At 44.3% G+C, this 12,968-nt stretch overlaps 1 protein-coding gene across 7 annotated transcripts in view; it reads left to right on the forward strand.

Annotated features, from left to right (window-relative positions):
- PDZD2 (PDZ domain containing 2) overlaps positions 1–12,968 on the forward strand; it is a 233,036-nt gene that overhangs the window by 198,523 nt on the left and 21,545 nt on the right. For 6 of the 7 annotated variants that reach the window (XR_013394713.1, XM_077936445.1, XM_077936448.1 and 3 more), the window contains 6 exons: positions 2,016–2,148; positions 5,311–5,392; positions 6,111–6,214; positions 7,306–7,477; positions 8,392–9,191; positions 10,484–10,628. Coding sequence is in view for 6 of the 7 variants with exons in the window: in XM_077936445.1 (XP_077792571.1) it covers positions 2,016–2,148; positions 5,311–5,392; positions 6,111–6,214; positions 7,306–7,477; positions 8,392–9,191; positions 10,484–10,628 (1,436 nt within the window). In the remaining variant the exon portion in view is untranslated. The remainder of the gene's footprint in view (positions 1–2,015; positions 2,149–5,310; positions 5,393–6,110; positions 6,215–7,305; positions 7,478–8,391; positions 9,192–10,483; positions 10,629–12,968) is intronic. The other variant, XM_028747960.2, reaches the window with a different exon arrangement.

Consider the following 12,968-nt stretch of genomic DNA (forward strand, 5'->3'; position numbering starts at 1 on the left):
GCCAAACTTTATTTGGCAGTGGTGAGGGAGGCTTTCACCAGCCTGCCTGTTAAGCTTTAGAGACTGTTATAAGCATGCACACCTGATGTTTCTCATGTTGGGAGCCATGGAATCTGCATTGCCTGTGGTTCCCGGTGGCCCTGGGCATTTCAGGCATGGTGATTTCATACAGCTGTGATCTAATGGTAACTTCACACCGACTCTTAATAGCCAGATAAGTTTGAGAAATCAAGAGAGAGGACAGTAAGGAATCACAATAGGGTGTGTTTTTTTGTGTGAATCAAAACAATGGGTTGAGCTGGACCCAAACCGTCAAGGGCTTAGGGGAATCGTATTGCAGAAATCCTTGTTTTGAATTTTATTTTTTTGAGACCCAACTCATCTCTGCCATAAATGCATCAGCTGGCTAGCCAATCCTCCCCACCAATTTCCAATATGGGAATAATCATATTGACCTGCCTTACAGAGCTGTTTTTGGGGTTATTGATATAATTTGTTTTGCTTTTATTTATTTTAGTTCCCTCACACCCTTTTTTTAAATTCCACTTTTCCAGAGCCCAAACACACACACACACACACACACACACGTAAAACTAAAACCACAGCAGAAAACACACCCTAGTCTGCACCAGCAGTCCAGATAAAACAAATGAAAGAATTTTATAGGATATAAAAAGGAAAAGCAGCCATAACTTAAAATATAGCTCAACATCTTTAACTAAAAGCAGATTGAAGTGAAAAGATATTAAAGCCTGAGGCCAATTGTTTCCTTAAAGAATTGTCCAATTCCATATGTGCCCACTTGACCACTTCAGTCTATGGAACTGCCCCTTTTACATGTGACACACAATGTTCGTTGCACACTTGAGAGAAGCCAATCTTTTAGTGTGACAGCATCCATTCACTGGAACTCCCTGCCTATTAATATTAGGCAGGCACCTTTCTTGTACTGCTTTCAGCATATCCTAAACATCTTTTTGTTTAGGCAAGCCTGCTCAGATACGTAATTTTATTGTGTTTGTTTGTTTTAAAACCGTCTGTTTTTCTAATTTTATTCTATCCGGTGTTTTCAAGGTATACTTTCAACGCAGCTTTTAAAAAATGAACATGTCATACTATTTTATGTAAACTGCTTAGTTATACGTTTTGATTAAGCAAGTACATAAATCTTGCTAAGTAAAAATAAATAAAATAAAGACCCGAGGGAGTTCCATAGGTACAGGGATACCACTGAAAAGGCTTCACCTCCTGTTTAATTGGCTCTGCTGAAAGGCCTACAAGCAGAACCTCTATGGCCAATCTTAAGGCCTGGACAGATTGATATGTGCTCAGCCAGTCCTTGGATGTGAATCACCTTGAACTCCCAATATTTTCTTCAACACTCATCGCCGAGTAAGATTGTCTTCCATAAACACGGTTTTAACAGGGAGTCCATAAGTGACTGTGGAGGCCAATTCTGGATCTACACGTCCTTCCACAGTGGGGACATAGGTTTCCGGGTGGGAGTTGATCATGGTGTGGATCTGCCAAGCTTGCCTTCCTCTTAGCACGTTTCTCCCTTGCGTCCTGAATTCTAGTGTCTTCAAAGCCCATGACACCTTTGGTAAAGCCTGTTCTCCAACTGGAGCACTTGCAGGCCAGTGTTTCCCAGTTGTCACTGTGTATACTACATTTTTTTAAACCTCTTTTGTTGACCACCAGTATTACGCTTTCCATTTTTAAGTTCAGAATAGTGGCTTTGGAAGACGATCATCAGGCATCCGCACAACATGACCAGTCCAACAAAGCTGATGTTGAAGAATTCATTAGGTGCAGAACAAGCTGCCTTGAGGAAAGCAGGGTAAAGATATTCAGAAATGAATGCGTGAGCAAACAAACAATGAGTACGATGCTACGTGGACCAGGCATCTGATTTAGGATAAAAGCAATTCCTGGACTCATCAGTTGGCGTGTGTTTGCACCCTGCAAGAATGCCCATGCCTCATCTTATCAGCTGCATGTGTTTGCTCCCTTAGCCGTGGGGATCAGATCCTGGAAGCAGATTCGGTCAGTTTGCGTCATGCGGCTCTGAGCGAAGCGTATGCCATTTTGAGCGAATGCGGCCCTGGCCCAGTTAGCCTTATCATTAGCCGCCATCCCAACCCAAAGGTAAGGAGACATGCAGCCTGGCCCATTACTGTCCCACACCTTTATTATCCTCAAATGTCTGAAATAGGTGCACATGCAGAAATACTTTATTGCAACAGGGCATCCATGCATCTTCATCCAAATGTGTCATTAAGCTTAATTCCCAGCAGTTCCAGTTTAGAGGGGTTTTTTGTGTGACCCCCTTTAAAATCAATGGGAGTGTTGTTGCTACAAGTTTCCATCCAGTGGATTTGAACCTATCTCACAATCAAAAAATAAAAGTGCTAATTACCACCTTTCTAGCCCTGCATATTTCAGAGAGCAGATCTGCTTGCATTTCCTCTCCTTCCTATAAGGCTCTTCTCCATCCTGTATCCTATCTCTGTCCTATAAGATAGGGTGCAGGATGGAGAAGGGCCTTTTTGGTGTTGGCACTTAAGTTGTGGAAAGCAAAGTCGTGACAGGCCTTAGACTGGCACAGCTATTAGAGGATTGCCTAGTGTGTTTTGACCAGTGATCCTCCTCAGGAGCAAAAGGTGTCCATATTTCCTACTCATATATCCTACTTCTTGGAGGAAGTTGTTTTAATTGGTGTACCAGAAGAGGACAGGTTTGTCCTTCTCCCAAAAGCAATGCTGGGAGGGAGAAGGAGTTTCCATTGAATACAAACTGCTTTTCCTTCCTTGAGCAAGGTGCTCTCCCACCTCCTAGCAGCTGATGGAAGCATGCTTTGTTGTTGTTTGTTCCTTTAAAGTTCTGCCATTATCCGCTATCCACCTGGTGTCCTGTTCAATGTCACACATGGGGCGAGTGGGCATGGCTCCCCAAAATGTCCTGGCTTGCCAAGTTTGGCCTATGAGCCAAAGGTTCCTCACCCCTGATATAGGAGAACATCCTTCCCCAGGAAATTCCACAAAGCCCACTTCTGTAGCTCTTCCCCAGGAAATTCCACAAAGCCCACTTCTGTAGCTTGTAAGTAAAGTCCTTCATATTTCAGAGAGTGCCTTGTGTTTTGGAGTGGACATTTTCCCATTATTTTGCAATTTGCTCTTTACAGCTTTTTAAGTTTCACTTCTGTTGAACTTGTCTAGTTTTACATGAAAACATTGTTTATTTTAATTTTTGCTTGTTTAAAGCATTTATACCCTGCTCTTTAAGCCCAAAAGGCTCTCAGTGCATATTAATGGCGACGATACATGCATATGCATATACAAAAGGCATCCTTCTTTTAAATATCCATGTTTTTATAGCTAATCTACATTCCATCAGACAGAATATTTTTGTTACCATATTACCTGGTATTCGGGGGTTTTATGTCCTTCCAAAACCATTACCACAAAATATATTTTTCTCCCTTTTTTCATTACTCTGAGTGAATGTGACATTAAAACCTCATTTAAACTGCTGAGTTTGCTTTGGGGTTAATTCTGTTCTTCTCTAGTCAACGAAGTTCTGATTTCTGACCCACCTACGTGCCTAATTTTAATTCTCGAAAGATGCATCTGATTTCCACTGGCATTACAAACCACAAAAGTTGATTATGCATTTCAATTCCTTTCCAGCTCCCACATTTAAATCCAAACACTGTACAGTATATTGTTTATTGGGAGTAAAAGTATCCGAGGCTTGGGTGGGCAGTTAAAAAAGAAACCCACAGACCACCGATTTCATTTTGGCTTTAAAAAATAAGTATGGATTTTATTAATGTGTATCTCAGAGCATACAAAATAATCTACAGCCAGATGGATGTGGACAAGTTGCTTGAAGAAGCACAGTGACCACCTGCCTCCTTGACCCCTTGACCATATGGGCTTCTTAGAACAAGCCATAAGGAGTTGACTGGGTGGGTCCAGGGGGGGAGTAATGCCTCACTGAAGGGGGAGGTACCATCTGCCTTGAAGTAGGCGGTGGTGCAGCCCCTTCATAAGAAGACCACCCGAGAACCAGGAGTGTTAAATGACTTTGGCCCCAGTTGCAAATATCTCCTTTCTGGACAAGGCTCTTGTTGCAGTCCAGCTTCTGGCATGGAGGAAGCTGGTTATTTCCATCTATTGCAGTCTGGCTTCAGGCCTGGTTATGACACTGAAACTGCCTTGGCCACTTTTGTTGGTGGCATTTATCAACATGAGGAAGAGAAATGGGGAGCAGGGGCTGCTCATTTTCCTTGATTTCTCTATAGCCGTTGCTTCTGTGGACCTTCTGGAGATGGGGGTTAGGGGCGCTGTACATCAGTGGTTCTGCTTCAACCTCCAGGGATGTGGGTGATGTCCTGTCATGTGGCTCAGGGTTCCATATTGTCCCCTTTGTTATTTACCATCCACTCATCTGACTGGGTTGCCCCAACCACTCTGAGCAGTTTCCAACAGAATATAAAAACCACACATGATACACCAGCCATTAAAAACGTCCTAATACAGGGCTGCCTTCAGATATCTATGGAAGGTCATAATTGGTTATCTCCTTGACATCTGGTGGGAGGGCGTTCCACAGGACGGGCATCACTACAGAGAAGGCCCTCTGCCTGGTTCCCTGTAACTTGAGTTCTCACAATGAAAGAACCACTGAGGAACCTTGGACCTGGACCTCGGTGTCTGGGCTGAAAGATGGGGTCAGAGGTGCTCCTTCAGGTATATCAATATGCAGATGACATCCAGCTCTATCTCTCTGTTCCATCTGAATCAGGAGAGGCAGTTGAGGTGTTTAGACTATGTTTGGAGGTCGTGTTGGGTTGGATATGGGCCAGTAAACTGAAGCTGAATCCTGAAGAGACATAGGTGTCCAAAATTCTCACATCCAGGAGGTGAGGAGGTAGCCTGCCCTGAATGGGGTTGCATTCCTCTGGAAGGAGCAGATTTGCAGTTTGGGAGTGCTCCTGGTTTCAGGTGACCTCTGTGTCTAGGAGCACCTTTTTCCAGCTTTGACTGGTTCGCCAGTTGTGCTGCCTTTTGGACAAAGCAATTGTACTCCATACTCTGATAACTTCCTGATTGGATTATTGCAATCAGCTGTATGTGCCCTTGGAGATTACTTGGAACCTTCAATTTCAACATAGCAGACAGATTATTGGCTGCGGTTCCATTTAGATATAAAAATGTGTATAATAAATAATCGAGAACCAAAAACCTTGCAGTGAGCATCCTTTGCTGTATAAACTTTAGTGTACTTTTTTCAACTTCACGTTAGGTTTCTGAACAAGAAATGGATGAAGCCATTGCCCGCACCACTCAGAGAGAAAGCAAGGACGCTTCTTCCCCTTACCCCACAGGTACGAACTCATTGGCTTTTTACACTGCATCCTATCGGTCTGTTATTTACTCCAGAGGTCGCTAGAGTTTTTGGCCCTATGGGTGCACTTGGAATTTTGAGAGAGGGTCATGGGCACTGCCCTCTCTGGTTAGCTCTCCTTCCCCCTCAAGTCACCTTCCTCTCCCACTTACAGGGGGAAAGTTCACATTCCCAAGGGCTCTGGGAAAAAGTAGATCAAGTAGGATTAAAACGGGCCCTCTTCCATTTCTGTGCTTTTACATTGGATGAAAAGCACCACAAAAGTGCTCTTTATCTAAGGTATAAATCCTCATTAATTTTTATATACAACAAAACCATAGATAAAAAAACCCGATTAGGCAAAGTAAGGGGAATTGTTGGTGTACCAGTTGTAGCTGGACCATGCCAGAGACTTCTTTGGGTAGATCTACTCAGTTATTGCTCCAACACAGTATCTCAAAAGACTGGCTGTTAGATTCTCACCTCTTCCAAATATTGATTATGGTTTGTTAGATGTTACTTCTCAAGGAGTGGGGCTCCTTACTCTGGGGCCCTGAACAATCACATGTTGTACATTGACATATTGACCCCCAAGATATTGAAAGCCTCGCCTTACCCCACCCCATGCACAGACTCCAGTTAGATTGATAATAATGGCTTATGTGCAAATAGTTTTCCAATCTGAAATCTTCACTGTCTAACCAAACTGTGTTTAACAGGGAATCTGCCCAAAAGCCCATCGCCTAGTGTGAAGTCCAAGCAGACAGAAGCCTCCTCGCCCTTGAGCTGGACAATGAAGCGTTTCTTGGAGCCAGGGAGCCGGGTAAAAGAATTAAAATTCAACAATACGATTTGTGTTTTGAGTGTGAACTTCAATGGATCATTGTATTGCTTGGGGAATGTTATGTATTAAGATTAGTGGCAGTTCTCACTCAGGGCCACCAGTATGTAAATGAAGGATTGAAAACTGTCACTCCTGATTGGTTAGCTAGTTGTGAGTTGTTACTGTTTCAAGTTACTTAGTATTATGTAAAGCAGCCAGCTAGGTTGCAGTCAGTCTGATTCCAGGAGCAGTTCTAACTGCTGAAATAAAGAGCTGTGAATCCAACAGAGCTGTGTCCTTCATCCATCTTTTCCACTATTCAACAGGGAAAATCCTGGAGCTTCCTCACACACATATCCACTTTTGTGAGCATCCTGGGGAAGTGACTAGAAATATAAAATGGTTAAAACATCTTCACCAACTTACCACAATCCAAAAGCCCAGCCCTTCAAACATACGTTGACTGCCAACACACGATACATCAAAAGCCCATGTCTTCCCCCAAAGAATTCTGGGGATTGTAGTTTACTCCTCACAGAGCTACAGTTCCTTTCACCGTTGACAAACTATTGTTCCCAGGATCCTTTGGGGGAAGTCATGTGCTGCAGCTGTACCCTTGTAGCTGTTGTGGGAAGGGGAGCCAGCATAGAAGAGAAGAGAGCAAAGATGTATTTTTCCACCCTCATCTCACCCCGGGTAACAGTGTGCCAGAGCACAGAGGGTTTTAGCAAATGTAGTTTGACAATGGAACAAGTTATATATTAATATAAGAAGAAGCCTGTTGCATCACACCAAAGGCCAATCCAGACCAGATTACTGTTCCCACGGTGGCCAACCAGTTGCCCAATGGGAAGCCTGTTTTAACCTTTAAAAGCCTGTCAAATACTTTTACTTGCTGCCCAGCTAATGCAGGCAATGAAGAAAACTGCTTTCCATAGCGGTTAGCTGGTTTTCTCTGACTTTTAAATGTTTGTGGTTTTTATTGTGGTTTTATAGATATTCTTGTTGTAAACTGTTTTTTGATAATTAAAAAATAAATGGCACTCCTCTAATTGACCATCCTGCCCTCCCCCCCCCGGGCTTTATTTCAGCAGGGATCCATCAATTCTGAAACGGAGTTTTCCCAATACTTCTTACAAGACGGAGCAAGCCAGCTGTCACTTTCAGAGACTACCATAACTGGCTCTAGCGATGAGGAGCCGCTCCGGCCAAAGAGTGGGAGCAGCTCCTTAGATGAATGTTTTCCTTCTCCTGGTATTCCAGGTAAGCCAGAGTGACAATGCATGGAAATTGAAAGATGCTTGACGGTTACTCCCTTTGTTACTGCCTTTTTTATGCATTGTCTTGAGTTTCTGGTTTGGAAGAGGATGAGGATTTCAGGCTGTATCCAAAATAGAGCAAAGCAACATCTCCCATCAGCATGAGGATTTCTGCTTGTGCAAAAGGACTTCTCACCTTCTTTCCCTTGCAACCCCTAAATCTGTTTCCCCAACCACCGGATGTCAGGGAATCAGCTCCCCACTGCCCTGTGGCAGTAGATAAGCAGAACAAGGGAAAAGGAGTCTTCTCACCAGTTAGAAACTTTAATAACGACAGCAAGAGAACAAAGAATCCATCTCCTAGAATGGCGGTGCTCCCAGTTAAGGATCTCATTACATCCCCATATCTACATCGCTCCTACATCATGGAATCTGAGCTTGCCCCCTCTATGCTTTGTGTGCTTTCTGTTCTGCCACTTTATGAGCTCTTCTTGACCTTGAGGAGAGCGGAGGAGTGCTTTCCAGAGACAGTGGATCTGTTAACTCTCTCCCTCCCTGTGTTTCGTCTCCTAGCTGTTCCCCATCCAGAATTTCCCAGCTTCTGCCTTCTGCACTATGCCCCTCTGCAAACCGCTGTTCCAAATCTATACTGTCCTCCTGCTCCTGGGAAGATTCAGGATCAGGAGGAGGGGAAGGCTCCCACCATTCCTCCTCAGTGCAGCCCTCCTCAGCACAGTCCCTGACATCGGAGCAGATTTGGGGAGCACTTGGTGGGGAGGGGGAGGGGAAAGTCTTGTTGCACTATCAAAAGTTCTTGCACTGATGGGACTTGTTGGTTGGCTACCACCAATTTTCTGGTGGTTTGTTTTTTTAAAGTCATTAAGTTGCAAAATCATAATCTCATGCATTCTTCCCTAGCTACCAAAGAATCGGGCATATGCGATTCACCGAGTAGTGGAAACAACTCACCCTTCAATAAGCAAAGGGAGAATACTACCCGGCACGTTAGCTTCAGCGATAGCCCCAAAGGTCCGCGTACCTCCTTCCAGAGGCAGCGGAGACTTGCTTTCTATGACGGTGACGCGAGCGACGAGGATGAGTTTTCCAAACAAGACGGTGCTCGGCTACAAAGGGGACCAAAGCCCAAAGGCCAGAGGAAGGCAGAGGGCAACTGTGAGCTTGCCATTGCAACTTCTCCTGTCAAAGGTGGCGCTACAAACCCGGAGAGAGACCCAGGGACAAATTTGCACAACGATTCAGCTGTCGCTGGCTTTAGGGATCCGTCAGACAGCACTGCCGAGCACGCAGCAGACTCCCCTTTCCTCCCGGTCAAATCATTTGATTACGCGAGCCTGCCCGAGCTTCACCCGGGTCACCTGAGCTTGAAGGAGTTTCGGGAGGCGCAGCTGGAGTCCAAGAGATCCCCTAAGCTGGAGCACAAAGCCGTCACTCGAGTCAAAAGCCTGATGAGCATCGAATACCATGGCATCCCACGGCAGAAGAACGAGGACCACAGCGCTTCGAGCAGAGCTAGCGGGAGGATGATTCCACATCTCCGGAAGAGCGAAACACAGGAGAGTCCTCTTGGGCAGAGCCACCCTGAAGCAGTCACCTTAACTCGGAATGAAAATGAATCGTTTGGCCTTGACCTGGAAATCCATGCCATCCCCTTGCGTGTCGTGATAACAGGCTTGCGGCCGGGAGGAGCAGCTGAAAGGGTACTCGCTTTGAATTTTCCCTGCTTTTTGCATTTCCTGATAGGATATCGGTACTGAAGGAAGCTCAGCATATGCAAGGAAATTTAGGGTGCAGTTAAGTCTTATTGAGCATTGAACTCAGCAGGGCTTCCTTTTGAATAAACATATATAGGGTGATGCTATTAAAGAGTTATATTCATGGGCAGCGTTAATTTTGCGAGTTCTTCAACCCCTGAAAAATGATGCTGTTATTAATGGGAGGTCTTGGCAGCGCATACCTACCCTAGCTGGCTTCAGCTAAAGAGTCAATGGGGGAAATTCACTGTTCCGAACGAATCCATTTTTGTAATTGCAGCAGTGATCATTGCCGCTCTGCCAGTTTTGTGGGATGAGTGATTGGAGCCGTATAGAGAGCAAGTCGTTTAGAAGCAGAAAATATTAAATTTTTAAAGGCCCACAGCTCCTTGAGAGGGAAGAACAACTGGACTGCCATTTAAGTTTAAAAAATTTAGCTCGTGATTATTTATTCATCTCTTTTACCTAGGCTTGTGGTTTTCAAATTATTATGAAGAGGGCCCCCTTTTGGAAGCCAGCAGTAACTCATCGAAACAAGAAATAGAGGCATCTGATGGCATAGGTGGCATTAGTAAAAATAAAAAGGCAAATTTGTGAATGATACGTTTATCTATGCCAAACCTGCTCTGCTTTCCTTTGGACCACATCAGCAAGGCCTAGAGGGGGGTCTTGTCAGCCGGGCAGCCCAGGACCTCCATAGGCTTCGGCACTGTGGAAAGTCACTTCAGTGCTGCTAACACCGTGGTTTGACTTGTCCCCTGGAGGCTCACACCATTGTCTCTCGAGACAGACGGATGCCAACATAGCCATGATAATTTGTAATATTCTGTGTTCAGAGCCAGCCTATCTCTTGCGTTTCAGATGGTTGGGTCAAGTAATAGGGACAGTTCCATAGTCTTCCTGCCTGAGTTTTCAGCTTCTCCAAGACATCTGGCTGGTGGCTGGCTGTTGGGCACCACATACCAGAATAGTTGAGTTCTACAGTCTTGATCTAGCAAGGTAGTTATTGGCTGCATTCAGGTTTAACAATAAACCAGGGGTAGGCAACATAGTGCCCTCCAGAAGTTATTGGGCTGCAAGTTCCATCATCATCCTTATGGGCTGATGGGAGTTGTAGTCTAACAACATAGAGAAGGCACCATTTTGGCTGCCCCTGTGCTAAACCATAATAATAAATAGCTTTATTCTGCCCTCTGAATTGTTTCCTCTGATAGCACCCCTAACTGCAATTTTAACAGGCGTCTATGGGGAAGCTGGTTCCAGGAGATGAGATCCTTGCCATCAACGGAGTCCCGATCCATGGGTTCTCTTACGAGGAAGTCTGCCAATACGTACGAGGTCTTCCCACATCCATCACACTGGACATCCAGAAAGCTGTTGCTGGTAAGAGGTTTGCTTCCCTTTTGGTACAGCGAGCTTTAGCTGGGGCAGGCGATCAGTAAATCTGTGCAGTTATATGCTGTATATATATTATCTAGGTAAGGATTGAAAGAGGGTTTTAAAAAAGAAGAATCAAAAACCAAAGCATCCCTTTACTGTTACACGGGGAGATACAGAGAAAACGCTTTGCTGTTTTTTCCTTACAGTCAAGCAAGCTGTGGATTTTATGAAATAAGCAACATGACATTAGCGACTGCCCAATAATAATGTTTTTTAAAGTAGATAATAGCTGTGGTGGGGTGGAAAGACCCATCAGGGAGAGGACAGCTCCAACCCTTTTACTCTTATCACAGTGTCCATCTAGATTGGGGGCCCCACCACAGCTGCTATTTGCATTGAGAGGAAATCACTGGTGGGAACTTTCCTTTGGATGCAAATAGAAGCTGTTCTGGAGTGTGACTGTGACAGAGGCAAAGGGTTGAAAGCTTCCCCCATGCTGCAATCTCAAACGGAGGGTGGCGGACAGCTGCTATTTACTTAAATAAATAAATAAAATTCATGTAATTGCTATTTGCAGGAACAATGTCATGTATGATTTGGCCCCCAAAAGCTTCCACACATGCGTGCCAACATAGAAAAATCTCTGCAGTGGTACTCGCTTGGGGGCAAAAGTGAGCTCCACTCCAGTTTTTCTAATGTGCAAGTTACACCTCGTTGTCAATAAATTGCCTTACAGTGGGTCTCCCAGTCTACAAGTGCTAAACCTTCCACTATTTTACAGCAACAAAATTTACACTGAGGCTGCAGTGCTGAGACTTACTTTCCTGAAAGTAAGGCCCACTGGACATAGTGGGACTTACTTCTAAGTAAACTTGCACTGGATTGCACCGTGAGAGTCAGATGCTGCTCCCTGGAGTAATGAATATACGCTAAGAACATAAGAGCCCTGGAGGATCAGACCAAAGATCTATCTAGTCCAGGAATCCTGTTTCCAGCAGTGGCCAATCAGAAGCCTCCAGGACGCCCACAGGGTTGGGGGTAGGGGCATGAGGACAATAACCCCTTCCGCTATTGCTCCCCAGTGATTTGCCATTCAGAGACTGACCTTGTAGAATGCCCACAATAGCCATTTCATGAAATGAAACTATTTTCTTTATTTGTTTAAATCCATTCGTTCGTTTGCTTGTGGGTTTGCATACTGCCCTTTAACATCAGCATCCAGGGTGCTTTACAAGTAAACAGATGAAATGTGACAGGGCAGAATAAAAATACAATCCAAAACTCAAGAGCAGTGCTTTAAACCCACACGTCGTAGCCAACTCAGTTTTACTCAGAGTAGACCCACTGAAATTAACTGATCCGAGTTAATCAGATACTTTACTTCAGTGGGACTGCCCTGGGTATGGTTAGTGTTCAATACAAGCAATATAATTTTTCTGGGTTTTTTAAAAAAGGCTGAAAAATCTAAAGTTCTTTGTATGGCACCAGAAGGATAATCTGTAATGCATTTTAGGCTTACAGTAGGTAACTTTTTAAAGATAATAATAAAAGCAACATTCAAATAAAATTAATTTGCAACTAAAGACTATGATAAATCAGAATTGCCTCAAGGGATGTGTGGAAGAGCCATCACAAATTAGAAACCACAGACAGAGTCTCCATAACAACATCATGCTTATCAGTGGCAAAATGCATTCACTGGTCATATGTATTTGCACATTCAGCTACATGTGAAATAAATGAAGAAAGTTTTTATTTACAAATGTAAAACAAATGCTTTTTTAAAAAAAAATGCTGCACAGGCTGTTTAGGCAGCGCTTCAACTGAAGTGGAACACAAGCTGATTGCTGTTCATAGTGACCATAGGGAATCCCTCGATATTCAGCCCTGAAATCCTATGCGCAGTCCCATAAGACGTTGCACCTGGTTCAGAGGCACTCCAGAGGTGCCTCTGAGTTCTAAGTTTCCTCACATCAGGCCAAGATTTCCGAACATTCCTTCCAAGATGGCAGCTGGGTTAGAGAGGAACAGATGCTGGCTCAATGTAACAAAAGCTTGCTGGCCTGCTTGACAAGGTCAAGCCTGCAATCCTATCCCTTCGGAATATGAAAATACTATTCATAGCGCCGTTCAGACTTCAACAGGATGCATGGTTAAAACAGAGCGGGGTTTTGTTGTGCTGGAGGGTTGAACTGCAAGTGTTAAGAGACTTAAGGCAGAAAATAAAAATTGGGAAACAAAGAAATAGAATTAGTGCAAGAAAAGAGCCCAGACTATCAACTGGATGACCCCGTTCTGATCTTAACTTGGCTTTAAGCATCCTCTTTCTCAAATGGCCTGCCT

The sequence above is a fragment of the Podarcis muralis genome, chromosome 11 (assembly GCF_964188315.1).
Source record: "Podarcis muralis chromosome 11, rPodMur119.hap1.1, whole genome shotgun sequence".
Lineage (NCBI taxonomy): Eukaryota > Metazoa > Chordata > Lepidosauria > Squamata > Lacertidae > Podarcis > Podarcis muralis.